A 20,667-nucleotide genomic window follows, 5' to 3' on the forward strand; every position below is an offset into this window, starting at 1 on the left:
ATTTGCATACAATAAGCGCTCAAATAGCATTGATTGATCAGTTGATTGATCCATATTTAATAGTTTATGGCACCTGCTTCAAGGGTGCAGCTAGGGGGTCAGAAGAATCAATCACTCAATCACATTTATTGAGCACTTACTGTGTGCAATGCACTCTACTAAGCACTTGGGAAAGTACAATATATCAGAGTTGGTAAACACAATTCCTGCCCACAACAAGGTTACATACCTAGGAAGGGAGACACACATTAAAATAAAACAGAATATACAAGAAGCAGGGTAAAACTCCCCAGAATTGTTGACTCTAATCCTGGCATTACTAAACTTGCCCTGTTTGTCACCTGCCTTGTAAGAATTTCAGGACTATACATTTAATAATAGTAATTAGAGTAGTAGTAATCATGTGTCTTAAGCACTTACTGTGTGCAGAGCACTCTACTAAGCAGTAGGAAAGAGTATACAGATGGAAATTAGATACTGACACTCCCGAGAAGCTCACAATCTATGGAAATAGGTTGTGGGGCTAGGGGAAAAACTGGATACATTAAACATGTGAACTGTGTAAGGGACCAGGACAAAGATGCAATATACAAAATAAAAAGCAAAGTAAATAAGGATCTGTGGTTGGCAGAGAAGAATTTCTCCTTATATTTCAGGATCCTCAGAAAAAGCTAAGCTTGCCACTAGGATTCCCGATGCTCTTGGAGGACTCAAACTGCAGGGTCTGTTCTATTTCCCTCCAGGGTGGTGGAAAGCAGGATGGAATGGTCACCTTGAAGGTGCAGAGTGGAAATGGTAGCAGCCCAGGGTGGTTTGCTCGGCTGCGGTGAGGGAGTCAGGGAGTGCACAGGGAGGTGAGGCGGCAAATAGCGAATGGCTTGTTTGGCTCCGGAAGTGAAGAGAAACTGAGAAGGCAAGAGCAATGTATTTTATACCCAGCCTGGCCCACAGAGAGATGACCAGGCTGGGGATAAAAGCCACCACTCTGCCTCTTCAGATCCTTTTCACCTGAAGCCAAGCAAAACATCTGGTACTTGCACTCTCTTCTCCCTGTGCTACCTCAGCCTCTCTGCCTTCTCCAGAACAGCTGAGGAACTCTTTGCCTTTGTATTCCCAGAGGTGACTACTACTACTGATAAACTTCATTTGTTTGTGGTTGAGACTAATAAGATTAATGTAAATCTGTCTGTCCCCTCCAAGCTGGACGGTAGAATGATTGTTCTCTGCTGTGCTAACACAGTTGCCATTTGCAGAACTTGTCCCTTTTTGGATTCTTCCTCTTAGGATACTGTTCCTGAATCCCATTATTCAAGGAGAGGCATCCTTCTGATTGTCACATGCTAGACTGGTCTCTTTCTCTTTTATCTCTGAATAGTCTGGTACCTTTTTTATGGTATTTGTTTAGCATGTAGTATATGCCAAGCACTTGGGTGGTTACAAGATAATACAGTTGGACACAGTTCCTGACCTACAGAGGGCTCACAGTCTTAATCCCTATCTGCAGATGAGGTAACTGAGGGAAAGAACTTAAATGACTTGCCCAAAGTCTCACAGAAGACAAGTGGTGGAGCTGGGAATTGGAACCCAGGTCCTGCTGACTCATTGGCCTGTGCTTTATCCCATGGGCCACACTGCCTCTCTGCTCAACAGTGTTTGAATTTGGGGCTCTGTGTTTGTAAAGAGGTGGGGTTTTTTTTAGTTTTTTTTAACTTCCCTTCTTTGGCTGTCCTCTTGCAGCTCATTGTTAGAGCTGCTGCTGTCATCCAGCTTCTCACCTGATTCATTCAATAAATCTGTGTTATGGTGAGTATTGCTTTGATGCCCATAGACTAAACCGCCATTTAGATTCTAGTTGAGTATGATCCCGATTTGTCATCTGATGACAAAAATGGCTTCTGAAACAGCTCAACAAGGTGAATGTCTCATTCGTGCATCACAGCCATTTTACCCAGGAAGGCACTACTGCAGCTTGGCAGAGCCTGTGCGATCTGTGGATGGAATGTACTTTTCTCCTCCTTGCTCACTCGCTTGTCGTATCACCGGCCCCAGCAGGAATGGGACTGGTACTGGTGGAGTTGAGTGCCAAGTGGCACTGGCACAAGCCACTAGCAGTAGAATAGTGGGTGCCCCCCACAAAAGCCCACTCCACCCCCAGGCTCTTTCTCCGGGCAGTCCCAGAACTTCGGTGGCATCCCTCACCTCAGTTTGGCTGGGGATTGGGGCGATTCAGCATGGAGTTGCCCACTCCTACCTCACCTCGCTAATTTTCTATTACAATGCAGCCCACACACTTAGCTCCTTTAATCCTAACCTTCTCACTGTATCTTTACCTTGTCTATCTCATTGTTGACCCCTCACCCACATCCTGCCTCTGGCCTGGAACTCCCTCCCACCTCATATCCAGCAGACAGTGATTCTCCCCGCCCTTCAAAGCCTTATTGAAGGCACATCTCCTCCAAGAGGCCTTCCCTGACTAAGCCCTCCTTTCCTCTTCTGCCACTCCCTTCTGCATCACCCTGACTTGCTCCCTTTATTCATCACCCCCCCGCCCCCAGCCTCACAGCACTTATGTCCATATGACGTAGTGGATAAAGCACGGGCCTGGTATTCAGAAGGTCATGGGTTCTAACCCCGGCTCCACCACTTGTCTGCTGTGTGACCTTGTGCAAGTCACTTCACTTCTTGGTGCCTCAGTTACCTCATCTATAAAGTGGGGATTGATACTGTGAGCCCCATATGGGACAGGGACTGTGTCCAACCCAATTTGCTTGCATCCACCCCAGCACTTAGTATAGTGCCTGACACGTAGTAAGCACTTAAATATGATAATAATAATAGTAGAATCAATTCCTTCATTTGCATTAGTGGCTCTAAAATCTTCATGACTGGACTGAGGCTCATCCGTCATCACAAAGTGACCACATTGTCAGTTTATTTATTGAGCACTTACACTGTGTGCACAGCCCTGTAGCAAGCACTTAGCCAAAGAAAATATTGAGGTTTTTGCATTTTGAGGGATATTCAGTCTCTGTCTATATCATTTTGTACCACAAGGTATAAGAATTCACGGCAATTGACACTTCATTTGGATAAGACCAAGGAAATCTTTGGATGAATTTAAGGGGTTTATTGGTGCAGGCTAGATATAACCTCAGCATTCTCCAGGTTTACTGTCAGTTCCTGGTATTGCACTAGCTTTACAGTGAGATTCTCCATCATCCACATATCCTCTTGTGTTAGGCCTCCAGACCAGAGTCATAAGCAGAGAGCAATTCCCAGATGCCTCTCTCCAAGTCTTTGGATGATGGGTACAGCCTGCCAAGTTGGGTGAATATCCAGTGACTTAGAAAGACTGTTCCCATATCAGCTTCTTGGTTCTTCAACCATGGCTGCTTAGAGTAGGTGTGGTAACATGGACATATTACACAACACTCTTTAATGCCAGTGTTCCAGGGGAAAGAGGCAGGCTACACATCTTTACATTTGGACATATCTTTGTTGGGTAATTTATGTTCTTGGTGCCCTGGCATTTTATCTGACATCATCGTAATGGGTTGTTAAAAAGGAAGTTAGGAATTTCCAATATAATATTCACAGCCTTAGGATGGTTGTTCTTCCAGGCCTCTTCTAACCATATCAGAGACCTAATACTACATTAGACATACCAGTGGGGCACTGAATAGATTGACTGAGTCAGTAATGGCATTGCATTAGTTCATATATTCTAACTGCAGCCAGCTCTGTTTTTCCTAAGTATCAGGCTCAGGACAGCCGAGGGAATAAAATGCTTCTGGGTGGTCCATAAATACAGAATAAAAGTTGTGGTCTTGTTTGCTGAACTCTTAAATCCGATCTTGCCAAATGTGCTACATTGTAAACTAAGCTCATATAAATAATTATATTGTGTACATAATTACTGGGTGGAACCATGTCTTGGAAAGATCGTTGAGCCCATCCCCCTGCCTTCTAACTGGAATATACTGAAATCATTGTAGATCGATAGGTGCCTGACCAGTTAGAAAGAATAGAGGTCACCTACTGGGCCATGGAGAGCAGCACTGAGTGCTTTTGATTCTGATGGTCGTTTTTCTTAGAAACGACCATTGGATACAATACTGCTATTTTCATGCACTTAGAAAAAAGCTTGGGCAGCCCTCCTAAATCAGTTCCCTTTGGGATTGTCTCCAAAGTGATTAGAGCACTTGGAGACATTGTGTGTGTGTGTGTGTGTGTGTGTGTGTGTGTGTGTGAGAGAGAGAGAGAGAGAGAGAGAGTGAGTGTGGGTGTATTTTTTAAAGGAGAAGATAGCTTTTGGACAGAGAACAGATCTACCTGCATTGTGTGGTCCTTGAACACTTAATTCAGTATGCACTTAATAAATACCATTAACATAGAAAGACAAATTGATATACAGATATATATCTATATAAGCATATCTGTGTGTGTATCATTTCCTACATAAATAAGTGCTCAGTATAGTGCTCTGCACACAGTATGTGCTCATTAAAGACAATTGAATGAGTGAACACACAGAGACACATCCACACACACATATGCTCATCAATTCCCTCATAGACAGTCTTTAATCCACACTACGTTAGTACCACACACTGGTTGGAGAGGGAAACTTGCCCAGCTAGAATTAAAAAAGAGTTTTGTCCCCAGCCATTCCATTTCTTCCTAAACTCAGAGCATGGTTTGTGCCATCCCATCTTGCTTGTAGTCTTGGACTTTGGGCCAGTAATTCACCAAACTGACAACCAGTACTTCTTGATGTTTTTTGTGATGTTCCTGGTTGATGTGTTTTATTTTGGGGCACTTAGTCCCAAACTCTCAGAATCACACCTGGAGAGTTTTCAGTACTCTACCAGTCTCAACTAAGGGAGGGAGGGTCAAGCAGAGGCATATCCATTCCATTCCTAGCTTGGGCAGTGGCAAGTGAATGGAAAGCAATCTTCTACAAGTCAAAACTCATCTGTGCTGGGCAGCAATGGCATGGGAGAGAGTCGAGGGCTGAGACACAAGTTTACTGTATGGAAGAAGGAAATGGTAAACCACTTCCATATTTTTAACCAAGAAAACTCTATGGATACACAGCCAGAATGATTGCAGGTGGAGGTGGGGTGTTCTGGGGGAAATTTGTCCATGGAGTCACAATGGGTCAGAGACGACTCCACAGCAAAAGACAAATCCATGGAAAGGATATTTTCTTAATTGTAAGATTTTGCAGGACACTGGACTAAAAGCAAAATCCAACTTATATTCCAATCATCTTGTATATTTATATTATTCACCCAAATTTTCAAAGATCAAAAAATCTCCAAACTAGAAGCACCATGACCTAGGATAAAGAACTTGGGCCTGGGAGTCAGAGGATCTTTGTTTTAATTCCACCTCTGCCACATGTCTGCTGTGTGACCTTGGGCGAGGCATTTAACTTCTCTGTTCTTCAGGAACCTTATCAGTAAAATGGGGATGAAGAGTTTGAGCCCCATATGGGACATGGACTGTGTCCAATCTGATTAGCTTATATGGGTCCCAGTGCTTAGCCCTTTGCCTGGCAAAGTAAGCACTTCACAAATACCATAAAAATACCACCATTGTTATTACTGTTATTATTATCCCAGTTAAGCTTCTATTTTTGGAGCAGGAGACCTAGGTTCTAGTCCCAGTTTTGCCACCACCAGCCTGCTGGGCAAGAGGAAGGCCACTTAATTTTTCTGGGCCACTGTTGGTCCAGTGGAAAGAGCAGAGGTCTGGGGTCCAGAGCACCTGGGTTCTTGTACTAAAATGGGTTAAGACTGTACATGCACTTCACAATGTTCCACACCCCTTCCTGCCTACTCACTTGTTGCACTCTATTTCCAGGGGAAGATAACTGGCAGGGCTGAGGGAGTGTGAAAAGGTGATGCACAAGCCACTCACACTACAAATCAATTCCTCTGTGCAGTTCTTGGACCCAGAGGCATAGGACTCAGCCTCATCTGTCATTCCTGTCAGATGGTTCCATCAAATCAGGCAAATCAGGGGTATTTATTGAACGTTTACCATATGCAGAGCACTTGGGAAAGTTCAGTTCAACAGGGTTCGTAGGCACATTCCCTGCCCACACCTTCTACAGGGGGAGAAAGATATTAATATAAATAAATTAGGGATATGTGCATAAGTGCTATGAGTCTGAGGCTGCTTAAAGGATACAGATTCAAGTGTATAGGCAACTCAGAAGGCCGAGAGATTAGAGGAATAGAGGGCTTAATTGGGGAAGGCCTCATGGAGAATGTACAGAATACTAAGCATTTGTGAGAGTTCAGTACAACAGGGATGGTAAATACGTTCCCTGCCCATCAGGAGCTTACGGTCTCAAATTGAAGATGGACATTCAAATAAATTGTAGGTATGTGCATAAGTGGTGTGGTAAATATAGACTGCTTTAAAGGCTACAGATCCAAGTAGAAAGGTGACAGAAGGAAGATGGAGAAGGGAAAATGAGGACTTTGTTGGTGACAGCCTCTTGAAGGAGATGTGATTTTAGGGTGGCTTTGAAGGTGGGGAGAGTGGTGGCAGGTTGCATATGAAAGGGAGGAAGTTCCAGGCCAGAGAGAGGACATGGCCAAGGGGTTAGCGGTGATATAGATGAGACTGAGGTACAGTGAGTAGGTTGGCATTGGAGGAGTGAAGTGTGTGGACTGGGTTATAGTAGAAAATCAGTGAGGTTAGGTAGGAGGGGGCAAGCTGATTAAGTGCTTGAAAACCAGTGGTAAGGAGTTTTTGTTTGATACAGAGGTGGATTGACAACCATTGGAAGTTCTTGAGGAATAGGAGACTTAAATTGAACTCTTTATAGAAGAATGATCCAGGGTAATATCTACATTTCTCTACCTGATAGGGATGGCATGAGGATAAAATGAGATTAATGTAACTTTTACTTCCAATGAAGTCCAGTCCTCAGCCCCCTTTAAGTGCCCAAAAATCCTATAGGCTTACATTGCCAAACGAACATCCTAATTCCGTAACAATGTCTTAGCCAGAATGTGTAGTGAAAACATGTGTTCTAGCAGAACTGGGTGTATTATTCTGTTTAGTTCGTACATTTTGGAAATGAGAGGATGAGAAGAGGTGATTGGGCTTATTATCATATGCAAGAATATTTTTCTTGTCGGGGGAAAAATACAACCTAAGCTTAGGTAAAGTGAAAGAATTATAAAATGGATAAATTTTTGCAAGCAACTTGAATTATCTATCAGACAATTCTCTGCCTTTCCTGAGTACTGGACCATTTGATTTTCACGGGCATAAAAAAATGAACAATCTGTTTGTTTTCTTTTTGTAATGCTTCCTTAGTGTACACATGGCTTAAGGCCTTTAAATACTATGTCACAGCTGTTTGTCAGAACCAGCAACACTTAAACAAAATGAAATCTACTGACATGTCTGAAGAAAAATTAAGGAGGAGAAGGCTCTTTCAAATTGTCTTTTATAAATAATATAGAAATTATAAATAATGCAGGAAATGATCCTTCAGGGATACGGACATCAGCAAATCTTTATGCTTACTCCACCAATGTCTCTTATAATTTGTGGGGGGGTTTAATATTATCTCATTTGCAGACTGCAAAAGAATGCATTAAATTACAGGAGTTCAATTTCTGCCAACAAAAACCAAGGAAATTGAAAACTAGAGCTGGGAGACCTCTCTTCACTTCCCCCATTGTCCCATAACATTTCACAGGTGTCAGTACAGGGAATAATCTCATTTTCCAAGGGTAAGAGAGGGAGTCTGAATGACTAGCCATTAAATTCTCTTTGACAGCAGGATATTCTCAGACTTTTCTTTAAGCAAAACTAAAAGAGTTTATTCATTACTTATCTGGTAATAAACGCTAGGAAGGCTGAAAGCTTTGAGCATCTGATGGGTGTGCAATATTTTATATACTTTAATAGCTCTCATCCCCTAGCCCTTTCTGTGTAACAGGAAAGGGCAGGAAGGCTGCAGGATTCAGGGCATTGTGGATCCCTGGGAATCAGACCAAAGGCTGCTCAGTTTTGTGGGTCAGCTTGGGTGTATGGTCATGAACTAGGGGAAGTAGACGGGGCCACAAGGCTGACAGTCATTCAGACCCGCCCCCTGTGTAACCTTGACCGAAGGGACCACACACTGGGATGATGGTTCACAATGGATCCACTTTATTAAAGAGACCCACTGGTCTTACATTGTCTTGTCTTATGCTGTTGAATCATCTGCCATCCATACCGACTCCATGGACTTATCTCACCCAGAACGCCTCACTTTCCATCAGCAATCATTCCAGTAGTCTATCCATTGAGTTTTCTTGGTAAAAATACAGAGTGGTTTACCTTTGCCTCCTTCTGTGCAGTACATCCAAGTCTCCACCCTCGACTCTCTCCCATGCCACTGCTGCCCAACATAGGTGACTTTTTGACTTGTAGCAGATTGCCTTCCACTGGCTCAGCCACTGTTGAAGCTAGGAATGGAATAGGTATGCCTCTGCTTGACTCTCCCTCCCAAAGTCAAAACTGGTAGAGTACTGGAAACTCTGCAGGTGTGACCCTGAGAGGGAACTGGCCTCACATGCAGAATACATAATCTGATAGGCACACGCCTGCCCCATATGCCAGGGGGCACCATCCCAGCATAATCTGGTCGATCATTCATTCCTTCATTCAATTATATTTATTAAGCGCTTCCTGTGTGCAGAGCACTATACTAAGCACTTGGATCCATACTGGCCCCTCCTATGCTAGAGATTCACCATCGCAGCACAATCTGGGTAGTTGCATGCCTTTACAGCAGAGGCTTGTGCCTTTTCTAGCCAAAGATATCCCAACTCCCAAATAGTTTCCAGACTCCTCCTCTTGGTTCCCAGTCCATCAGATTGTCTTGTCCAAATCGCAAGTTCTTCATTTCTTTGGATAATCCTGTGCAGCAACCTGCAGGAACCTCTTCAAGGAAATTCCTCTTCAATCAGTCGATTGTACTTATTTATTTGGTTTCTGTTCTTTTGGTAATGGTGTATAGGAACAGGGTCCTTCAGAAATCTTCATTCAGATGCTGAGTGAACCTTCTTCTTGAGCAGTTCTAGAGTGGATTAGGTCATCCACCCAACAGATGCAGGCTCAGTGTGGGCATTTTGCTGCAGTTATTCTGCAGCAGGCACACACACCCTCTGCCTGGTGGCCTGCTGGACCAGTGGTAACAAGAATAAGTGGGAACTCTTCTCTTTCACCCCTCCCAGAGTCGCACCTCTGGAGTTTCCAGTAATCTACCAGTCTTGACTATGAGAGGGAGAGTCAAGCAGAGACATACCCATTCCATTCCTAGCTTGAGCAGTGGCTATTGAGTGGAAGGCAATCAGCTACAAGTCAAAATTCACCCCTGCTGGGCAGCAGCAGCATGGGAGAGAGTTGAGGGTGGAGACTCAAGTTCACTGTGCAGAAGGAGGCAATGGTAAACTACTTGTGTTTTTACCAAGAAAACTCTGTGAATACACTACTAGAATGATTGCAGATGGGATGGAGTGTTCTAGGAGAGAGGTGTCCATGGCATCACTATGGGTCGAAGACGACTCGACAGCATAAACAAGACTTCTCCTCCCTCTCACTTTCCCATCGCTGTTGATAGTACTGTTGAGGAGTAGCATGGCCTAGTGAAATAAACTAGGGCCTGGGAATCAGAAGACCTGAGTTCTAAGCCTTGCTCTGACATTTGCCAGCTGGGTGTCCTGGGGCAAGTTGCTTAACTTCTCTGTGCCTCAGTTTCCTCACCTGTAAAATGGGGATAAGATACCAGTTCTCCATCTCCCTTAGACTGTGAGCCCCAAGTGGGAGAAAGACTGTGTCCAATCTGATTATCTGGTATCTACTGTGGTGCTTCATACAGTGTTTAGCACATTGTAAGGGCTTAACAAATACCACAGTTACTATTGTAGTTAACCCCACTATCCCACTGTGTCTCGTACCCACTGACTTGGCATTATCCATAACTCCTCTTTCTTTCTTTGTTTTCCCATATTTAATCTCTCATCAAATCCTGTTGATCTTCCTTCACAGCACCTCTAGAATCCGCTCCCTCTTCTCCATCCAAACTGTCTCCTCTATGGTCCAGGCCCATGTCATATCAATCAATCATATTTATTAAGCCTTTACTCTGTGAAGAGCACTGTAACAAGTGCTTGAGAGAATATAATATAACGTAGTTGATGGGCACATTTACTGCCCACAAGGAGTTTACGGTCTATAGGGGAGGTTATAGTCCCGTCTCAAGAACTGCATCAACATCCCTGCAAACCTCCCTGCCTCTTTTTTCTTTCATCTTAAGTCTGTACTTCACTTGACCATCTGGATCATGTCTCTAAAATGTCATTCTGTGCATACATCTCTACCTTCCTCGGAAATCTCTAGTCAATCAGTGGTATTTTTTGAGGCTTTCTATGTGCAGAGGACTGAACTGGTACTTGCTCAATGTGATTCCTGCCCTCAAGGGGCTTACAGTCTAGTGGGGTTGCCTGTTTCTCTCCGCATCAAACAGAAACTCCTTCTCATCAGCTTTAAGGCACTCAGCTCTCTCCCCTACTTAATCTCTCTCCTCAAACCCTAAACCCCAGCTTGCATGCTTGACCCCTCTCAACCCAAAGTATTTGCTGGGCCTTGCTCTCATTTGTCACATAGCTGATCCATTGGTCACACCCTTCCATCCATCTGGAACTCATGCCACCCCTTTACATCCACAGACCACTATTCTGCTAGTTTTCAAGGCCTCTGTGAAATGACATCTCCTTCAGGAGGCCTTCTCTGATTAATCTCATTTCCCACCTTCTTATTTCTTCCTCTACTAACACTTAAGCACTCTTATGGCACCAAAGCACTCACAGGTACATATATATCAAACATTCAAATTTATTCAGCACTACCTGAGTACAGTACTAAGTGCTTGGGAGAGTACAATATGACAGAGTTGGTGGACACGTTCCCTGTACACAATAAGCTTACATTCTAGAAGGGGAGACAGACATTAATAAAAATAGATAAATTATGGATATTTACCAAAGTGCTGTGAGTCTGAGAAAAGGTGAATAAAAGATGCAAATCCAAATGTAAGGGTGAAAGATATATAAAGCTATTTTTCTCTGAAGCACAGAGAAGTGAAGTGACTTTTTCAAAGTCACACAGCAGACAAGTGTATATATATGAATATATAATGCACAGATATTTATACTCTATTGCTTATTCCTAACTATATTTTAGTAGCTATCTCCCACCCCAAACCCCTTCTCCCCACCAGCAGTTGGTAAACTCCCTGTGGGCAGGGATTATGTCTTCTAACTCGCTTGTACTCTACCAAGCACTTCGTAACAGTGCTTTGCACTAGGTGCTTAATAAATATCACTGATTGATTGATAAGGCTTGAGAGCAGCAGATTGACTTTGAAGAACTAACATCTCAGAAAGACCAAATGAGAAATTCTTAGTTGGTTTAATTTTAATCAAAAGCTCTTGGACCTGAGCATAATAAGGCTAGGAGTCCAGTCCCAACAGCCAAGAAGCAGATAGAGCACAGGCTTGGGAGGCACAAGGTTGTGGGTTCTAATTCCAGCTCTGCCACTTGCCTGCCGTGTGACCTTGGACAGTTCACTTCGATTCTCTGTGCCGCAGTTACTCATCTGTAAATTGGGGATTGATACTGTGAGCCTCATATGCGATAGAGACTGTCCAACCCGATTGGCTTGTATCTGCTACAGAGTTTAGTATATTGCCGATACACAGAGAAGCAGTGTGGCTCAGTGGAAAGAGCACGGGCTTTGGAGTCAGAGGTCATGAGTTCGAATGCTGGCTCCGCCACTTGTCAGCTGTGTGACTGTGGGCAAGTCACTTAACTTCTCTGTGCCTCAGTTACCTCATCTGTAAAATGGAGATTGAGACTATGAGCCCCACGTTGGACAACTTGATTCCCTTGTGTCTACCCCAGCGCTTAGAACAGTGCTCGGCACATAGTAAGTGCTTAATAAATACCAACATTATTATAGTAGGTGCCATAAAAAAAAACAGCAATGGGAGTGAAAACACTGGCTGAAAACCCATGGAGTTGGCACTTGTTTTAGATGGATAGAGTGAACAGTGACAGCTGCCAACTGACCTCTTCCCTCTGTCTCCCCTCACCTGCTTTCTGCCCCCGCTTCACGTTTTGCAGCTAGGCTCAGACCCAGATGACAACAGTTCTGGGGTCTTTTCCTGTGGGGAAGCACTGAAAAAAAACACCACTACTTCTGTCCAACTCTTCCTTCTGAATTTCATTGCCCTGCCCTTGACAACCTGAATCATACTGCACTTCCCCTGTCTACCCCCCCTCATCCTGAGTCACACTGCACTCCCCCTTCATTCATTCATTCATTCAATTTAATCGTATTTATTGAGCGCTTACTGTGTGCAAAGCACTGTACTAAGTATTTGGGAGAGTACAGTATAATAGCAGACACATTCCTGCCCACAACAAGCACAGAATCTAGAGAGGGAAATAGACATTAATATAAGTAAATAAATAGATAAATAAATTACAGATATATACAGCTATATATGCCCCTGTCGACCACCTCCTCCTGAGTCACACTGCACTGCCCCTGTATACCTCATCCTCCTTGAATTACACGTCAGTGTCTGCCCCTTCCTCCTGAGTCACACTGCATTGCCTTGTCCACTCCCACCTCCTGAACCTCACGGCCCTCTTCTTTTTCCATCTTCATTAGCCTTTTCTCCATTCAGGAACAGCAATCCACTGGGCTCTAGTTTTGTATATTTTGCTTCTCTAACCACTATACATCTAAAAAGGAAAATAGAAGGAAACAGAGGAATTTTTGATCCTAAGCTCACTGGTTTGTTACATCTGCTGGACTTTGCCTCCAACTGAAGAGACTAACCCACTACAAACTCAGAAAGATGTGACATTTTTTAAAAGAGCAATACATCTTAAAGTGACATCATGGGTGCTCTGTAGTTAAAAGAAATAGCTACTTGTGGTTATTCTCATCAAGAACTCCAAATGCTAAGCAGTGTTGCCTAGTGGATAGTGCCTGGGAGTCAGAAGGACCTGGATCCTATTCCTGGCTCTGACGCTTGTCTGCTTTGTGACCTTGGGCTGGTCACTTCACTTCTCTGCTTCAGTTCCCTCATCTGTAAATTGGGGATTAAGACTATGATCCCCATTTGGGACAGGGGCTGCATCCAATCTGATTAATTTATATCTGTCATAGTGCTTAGTGCTTGACAGATAGTACTACCAATCATTATTATTATTATTTTCTGGATCTTCAGTGTTTGTTTTCCATATCTCATGGAAAATGCAGGAAATTAGCTCTTTTCCTGGATTTAACTTTGACCTGAGTTTCCTGAGTCTCTGTCCCATTTTAATTTTGGGGTTCTGACAGTTGGACTTCTCCTTTTAATCCACAAGGGTTTATTTTACCCAGTTATAATGATAATTATGGTATTTACTAAGTGCTAACTAAGCACTGAGATTGATACAAGATAATCAGATTGGACACAGCCCCCGTCCCACATGGGGTTGGCAATCTAATTGATAGGGAGAGAAAGTGTTGTTATCCCTTTTTTTAATAGAATAGGGAGCTGAGACCCAGTAAGATTACGTGATTTGCCCAAGGTCACACCTCAGGCCAGCAGAAATTACTGCTGACTCTGAGTTCCATGCTCTTTCCACCAGGCCACAAAAATTAAAAAAAAAAAAAAGATTGCAAGAGTACATCGGAAATTGGGTAAACTTATATAAACAACCAAGTAATCTTTTGTTTTATCTTAATGGCATCTGATCTACACCCAGGAGTTAGTTAAATCTTTAATTTGCCTGAAACCAATCATTTGTACTCGCTTCTTAAGGAATTAATAGAGGCACTTCTGAGCAGGCTTGTCTCCATTTGGAATTCATTTATTGCAGAGCTGGGTGAATTAGAGGTTGGCTCTTGACTCTGGTCAACAATTCCAAATTGTCTCAGGTTATGTCAGTGATTCAGCTGCATCTGAGGAGAGAGGGAGGGGCCAACACCCAGGGAGGCAATCAGTCATTTATATTTATTGAGGGCTTACTGTTTGCAGAACACTATACTAGGCACTTGGGAGAGTACAAAAAATATAACAGACACAATCCCTGCCCACAATGAGCTTACAGTCTAGAGGACACGGTCACAGTGTAGAGGATGAGTTTACAGCCTTGGGGAGATACTAAAGAGCGACGGGAAAGAGGGGTACCAAGCTGGAGATCAGGCTATATCCATAATGGTTTTATTTGTTAAGCACTTACTATGCCCCAGGCACAGTACTAAGCATCTGATCATTGGGAAATCCTCCTCCCCGACCCTGTACTTCCTCCAGTTAATGCCCAGTAAGACACTTATGCCGCATGATAGTCCACAGAAGCAGTGTGGCTTATGGCTAGACCATGGGCCTGGGAGTCAGAAGGTCATGGGTTCTAATCCCGGCTCCACCTCATAGCTGCTGTGTGACCTTAGGCAAGTCACTTCATTTCTCTGGACCTCAGTTACCTTGTCTGTAAAATGGGGATTAAGAATGTGAGCCCTGTGTGGTACAGGGACTGTGTCCAACCTGACTACCTTGTATCTATCCCAGTGCTTAGAACAGTGCTTGGCACATAGTAATAGCTTAACAAGTACCATAATTAATTATTAAGCAAAATCATCATTTTAAAGATGTTTTTTTCTTCTTCTTTCTTCTTAGATGTTGCCAATGGCTCCAGTTCGGGGGGGTACCGCCCACCTCCCAGAACCAAAGAGGTAATCATCAATGGCCAGACTGTGAAACTTAAATATTGTTTCACCTGCAAGATTTTCCGCCCACCTCGAGCCTCTCATTGCAGCCTGTGCGATAACTGCGTAGGTGAGTAGAAAAAGAAAGCTCATGAGTTCAGTCTGTTAGAATGCTTATGATAAAGTCTTTAGGGAGAACATAGCAGGGGTTCCTCCAAATATATATTGGCTGAAAAGGACTCAGCCACATATAATGCTGTTCTGCCCTCTGAGCATTTTTACTCACTTCACTCTGCATGTAGTACAGAGGTTCTCATACTTTTGCATCCTAAGACTTCCTCGAGCCCCACAAATTCCAACACAGATTCCCAAGTCTCCAGATCCCATTTTGGAAAACCCCTGCTTTTGAAAGGAAGGAGCTAAAAGGCGATGAGCCTGAAATGACTGTATTAGCATTAACTTATTACCATACAGCAACAGACATGTGGCGGAGCCGGGGTTAGAACCCAGGTCCTTTGACTCCCAGACCTGAACAGGTTCCAGTAGGCCAAACTGTCTCCTCAGTCCACCCCTTTAAGGAGGAACGGTGTTGTGAAGGGACATGACAAAGCAAAAGACGCAGGAGTGACAAACTCAATTCCTTACCGTGTTGGCGGAATAGACACTCTCAGAAGGGAACTTTCCAAAGTCTCTCCATCACCTTTACACCTCTCTACCACCTTTTTCCCTGCTCTCCCCATCAGAAGGGCTCCCCTCTCTTCTCTGAATAATAGTTTTGGCATTTATTGATCACCATGGAGTGCAATGCCCTGCACTAACAACTTGGGAAAGAGATATTTTTGCTGCCCCAGTATGTGCTTAAACTCTAAATGGTTATAAGCATAACATATTTCTAAATGGAGTAATCCAAATAAATTATTGACCTTATGGTTGGATAGGTGGGTGCACACAAGTATGTAGAAAGGACAGAAGTAAATGCCTGAGTGCCATGTGTGACTGCCAGGGAGGTAAGGAGCTAGGAAGAAGAGAAGCATTGTGATAAAGTGGATAAAGCACAGGGCTGGGAGTCAGAAGAATCTGGGTCATTCATTCATTCATTCATTCATTCAGTTGTATTTATTGCGCAGTTACTGTGTGCAGAGTGGTTCCTTCTCCCAGCTCTGCCCTTGTCTGCTGTGCGACCTTGAGCAAGTCACTTCTCTTCTCTGGACCTCAGTTCCCTCATCTGTGAAATGGGGCCTAAGTTTGAGCTCTGTGGGACATGGAATGTGTTCAATCAGAGTAGCTTTTTCTTCCTCAGAGCCTAGCACAGTGTCTGGCACATGGTAGGAGTTTAACAAATACCATAAAACAAACAGAATTAATTTGGGGGAGACTTGATAAAATGTGGGGGTTTCAAGAGGGTTTTAAACATGGAAAGAACTACAGTAGGTCAAATTTAGGGGAATAAAAGTTCCGTGCCAGGGTAAAAGCATGGAAGTGAAAATGTCAAAAGCTTTGGCCAACTTGAAAGCTGCTTGGGAGGGATGAATCAATCAATAGTATTTATTAAGTACATACTGTGTGCAGAGTACTGTAAAAGTACATTACAACAGAGTTAGAAGACCTGGACTGTACCCACAAGGACCTTATAGTTTAGAGGGGGAGACGGGCAGTAATATAAATAAATTATGGATATGTACTTAAGTGCTGTGAGATTGAAGGCAGCTTGACTATCTGGTGCTTACAGGGTACAGAGTCAAATGCAGTAGTGACAGGAGTGACAGAAAGCAGAGGAAGTCAGTAAAAAGTGGGATTAACTGGGGAAGGCCTGTTGAAGAAGATGTGACCTTAATAAGGCTTTGAAGATAGGGAGAATGGTGATGTGTCATATATGGAGGAGGAGGGAGTTCCAGTCAAAGGGAGGATGTGGAAAAGTGGTCAGCGGTGAAGTAGGTGAGATCGAAGTACAGCAAGTAATTTGGCATCAGTGGAGCAAAATGCAATGAAGAAGAAGAGCTGGGAGGTACCAGATGAAGACAGTTGATATATAGGATGGGGAGAGTTGGTAGAGAACCTTGAAGTCAATCACGAGGAGTCGTTGTTTGATGTGATGGGAAATTGGAATATATGTAATGTCCGAAGTCGATTTCCCCCAGCTATGTTCAGTTGCACAGGTTTGAGAGTGGGTGAAACGAGCAACAAGGAGAAGGAAGGGCAAGGAGGTGAGATTGATGGAGAGGGAAGTGTTGAAGGTGTGTACTTTTGCTGGAAGGGAAGCTAGGTAGGGAGTCTGAGATAGATGAAATGGATCAGGAATACAGAGATCTTGAGTAGGGGTGAGGACTAAGCTTGTGGGTGATGGGTCATAAGTAAAAAGGCAGAGTAGAAGGTTGTAACAGAATTGTGAAACTTCGAATTTTGGAGGGTAGAGAAAGAGCAACCTTTTGAGATGATCAGAACTAATATAAACTCGTTGTGGGCAGAGAATGTGTCTACCAACTCTGTTGAATTGTACTCTCCCAAGTGCCTAGTACAGTGCTCTGCACACAGTAAACACTCGATAAATACCATTGTTGATGATGATGATGAGAAGGATGACACTGTGTGTGTCCATGCTACTGTGTAGCTGAGGTGGGAGGAAGCAAGAGGGAGGTTGGCAGACATAAGAAGTGACAAGAACTGGATGGCCAACATCTGAGTAGAAGGGAGAGCAGGAACATGACAAAGGCATCAAAATCCTTAAGGAATGCAGAAATGGATTAATGACAGTGATTAATAACTGCAGAGGATGCCAGGGATGCCTGATGTGGGTATCAAAGGAAGAGAGAGAGAGCGCAAGAGCGAGTGTGCAGTGCTCATAAGAGTACATGAGAGTGGAAAAGGAGCATGGGGAGTGAGGAACAGGGTATTTATTAAGCACTTACTATATGCAGAGCACTGTACTAAGCACTGGGAGAGAATACACAGGTGGGAGCCCCTTGTGGGGCTTGCAGTCTAAGACAGGAGAAGTGGCTCCATGATGAGAGAGAATGTCAAAGGAAGCAGGGTGATCAGAGGAGAGCCAAGTTTCTTAAATGACAAGGAGGAGTGAAGAGTCCAGAAAGAGGTTGAGAATGAGGGAGAGTTAGCTTAAGATAGAGCAGGGTAGTTTTTTTGTATGTTTGTTTTGTTTTTTAATGGTATTTGTACAGTGCTTACTATGTACCAATCACTGTACTAAGCTCCAGAGTAGAGAAGTAGTTTTGAGAGGGAATAGAGAAGTTCAATTTTAGGTGTATTGAGCTATTGGTGCCAGAAGGACACCCATGTAATAATAATAAAAATAATAATAATGATAATGATTGTGGTATTTGTTAAATGCTTACTATGTACCAGGCACTGTGCTAAGTGCTGGGGTAGTTACAAGCTTATAGGGTTGAATACAGTCACTGTCCCATGTGGGGCTCACAGTCTCAATCCCCATTTTACAGATGAAATCACTAAGGTACAGAGAAGTTAAGTGATTTGCCCAATCACGCAGTAGACAAGTAGCACAGCTGGAATTAGAACCCAGGTCCTTCTGACTCCCTTCTGATTTCCTGACCCAGGCTCTATCCACTAGACAACACTCTTCTCCTTGTGAAAATGTCCAGAAGGGAAGAGGAAAAGTGAGATTGCATAGGCAGTGAGGGATCATGGTTGGCAAGATAGACAGGGGAGTCATCTTTATAGAGGTGTTAGCTGAAATCAAGGGAGCAGATGAGCTCCACCAAAGATTGAATGTACTCTCCCAAGCGATTAGTACAGTGCTCCGCATACACAAGTGCTCAATAAATACGGTTGATTGATTGAATGCAAAGTGAGAAGACTAAGGGACCCGGAATTGAGCCTTGTGGAACTCCAACTGCTTGGGGGTGGGAGGCAGAAGAGGATCCAGCAGAAGGAACTGAGAAGGAGCTGCTTATAGGGTAGCAAGGGAACCAGGAGAGAACTTACAGTGAAACCTAGTGAAAGGGAGTGGTCACCAATGTCCACGATGGCCAAAAGATCAAGGAGGATTAGGTTAGAGGCCACTAGATTTTCTCTCCCCTTCATATCTGATGAACCACTACTGTCCCCATCTTCAAAACCTTACTAAAATCATCTCCTCCAGGAAGCCTTCCCTGTCTAACCTCTTATCTCCTCACCCTATTCACCCTTCCTTCTGCATCACTTATGTACTCTGGTATGTACCCCCTAAGCACTTTGATATGCACCCTGTATCCAGCCCCACAGCATTATGTACATATCCTTATATTCTCCTGCCAGTCTCAATCTGGGATTTAAATTAATATCTCTCTACCCCCATTAGATTCCAAGTTCCTTGAGGGTAGGAATCATGATGCTAAAGCCATTGTATTCTCCCATGTGCTTAGTACAGTACTCTGCACACTGTAAGCACCTGATTGATACCATTGGTTGATTGACTGACTGAGGAAGTCATTGGCGTTCTTAGAGAGGATGATCTCAGTGGGATGGAAACCAGATTGTAGAAAATCAAGAAGAGAATTGGAGAAGAGGAAGTGGGGCCTGCTGGGATTTTTCTGGGTGTCTTGGTGGTCAGTCCATCCCTCGCTGTCCCTCACCCATCACCTTTAGTACCAGAAGCAGAATTTTTAGGTTGGAACTCCTTCATCGCCTTGTGGAACACCCACTCTGAGAAACCCTCTTTTGACGTCCCACATCTCTAGAAAACATGTCATAATAAGCTGTGATTTTCTGTAAAACAAAACACATAGCCTTTTCCCCAGAAAACCCACCAAAATTCACAAACCTGCCATTCAGACCTCTTTGAATTTTCAAGTTAATTAGACCCAATTTAGGGATTTAGCATGACTGATTAGCACGCTAGTGCTTTGAACCTGCTGTATTGAAAAAAGTCTTGTGGAAAGCAGATGTCTCCAACTGAGATATGTAATTGCAGTGTGCCACAGTGATATTTTTAGTTATCAAGCATTTGTTGGAAAATTTCTACATTTCTAACTAGACAAAGTCTAAATCATGTAGTACAAACCAACGCTCAAAAATACAGCTTTTTATCGATATAATGACTCACTATCAGCACTTTCTTTGGTGCCCAAAAGAAATGTAGCTTTGTGTCATCAATCATTCTATCAATGGTATTTATTGAGGGCTTACTATGTGCAGAGCATTGTACTAAGTACATGGGAGAGCTCAACATAACAGAACTAGCAGCCATGTTCCCTGCCTATGTGAGAAGAGAAAAAACTCCAATTCCCCAAGCAGTGGGACAGGTACTTTGATTTGTGAAATAAAACAGAAACCTAAGTAAAAGTATTGCAGCCCGAATACATATATAAATTTATTAGCAGTTGAGAAGAATTACGGAACCGACTCTCATTCAAAAGCAGTGGGAAGCTCTCATCCATAACAGGAATAAAACCAAAAACTGATCCAGAAATTTTGAAACCCCACCCCTCCCTGAGTATTTTTCCAGAGTTACCGTATGGCCTATAATATTGGATTTTCTTTGGTTGGGGGAGATAGTGACGTAATCAAACTTTAAGAATTGGGAAAAGAAACAAATCTCATTTGTATTTCTACAAGGAGAATTTTGCAGAATGTTCGTGGGAGGTTTTTTTTTTCAGTGTTAGGTCAACTTTGAGTTTTGAAATTGAAAAGAAAAGTAAATGACTGGGACTATCAGATATTCATGCAGAATGTTCATACATTCAGCCAACTGTTGAAGAACAGAATTTAGCCTAGGTGAAATTAAAGTCGTGTTGCTCTCCAGGGCCTAGTGCAGTGCTCTGCATGCAATAGCTTCTTGGTGAATACTGATGAGATGATGATGATAATAGCTGCAAATTGGTTTTAGTCTTTTGTTCTCTCTCTATATGTAGAGTGTTATATCACATACA

The 20,667-nt window shown here is 43.3% G+C and overlaps 1 protein-coding gene and 1 non-coding gene across 4 annotated transcripts in view; one reads left to right on the top strand and one right to left on the bottom strand.

The window, feature by feature from the left end:
- ZDHHC14 (zinc finger DHHC-type palmitoyltransferase 14) overlaps positions 1-20,667 on the top strand; it is a 287,105-nt gene that overhangs the window by 177,582 nt on the left and 88,856 nt on the right. For all 3 annotated transcript variants that reach the window (XM_029057932.2, XM_029057930.2, XM_029057931.2), the window contains exon 3: positions 14,757-14,915. In XM_029057932.2, the coding sequence (XP_028913765.1) occupies positions 14,757-14,915 (159 nt within the window). The remainder of the gene's footprint in view (positions 1-14,756; positions 14,916-20,667) is intronic.
- LOC114809270 lies at positions 8,441-8,579 on the bottom strand. Its single transcript, XR_003757058.1, has one exon. It is a non-coding gene; the product is annotated as a small nucleolar RNA SNORA7 (small nucleolar RNA).

This window comes from Ornithorhynchus anatinus, chromosome 2, assembly GCF_004115215.2.
Source record: "Ornithorhynchus anatinus isolate Pmale09 chromosome 2, mOrnAna1.pri.v4, whole genome shotgun sequence".
Taxonomy (NCBI): domain Eukaryota; kingdom Metazoa; phylum Chordata; class Mammalia; order Monotremata; family Ornithorhynchidae; genus Ornithorhynchus; species Ornithorhynchus anatinus.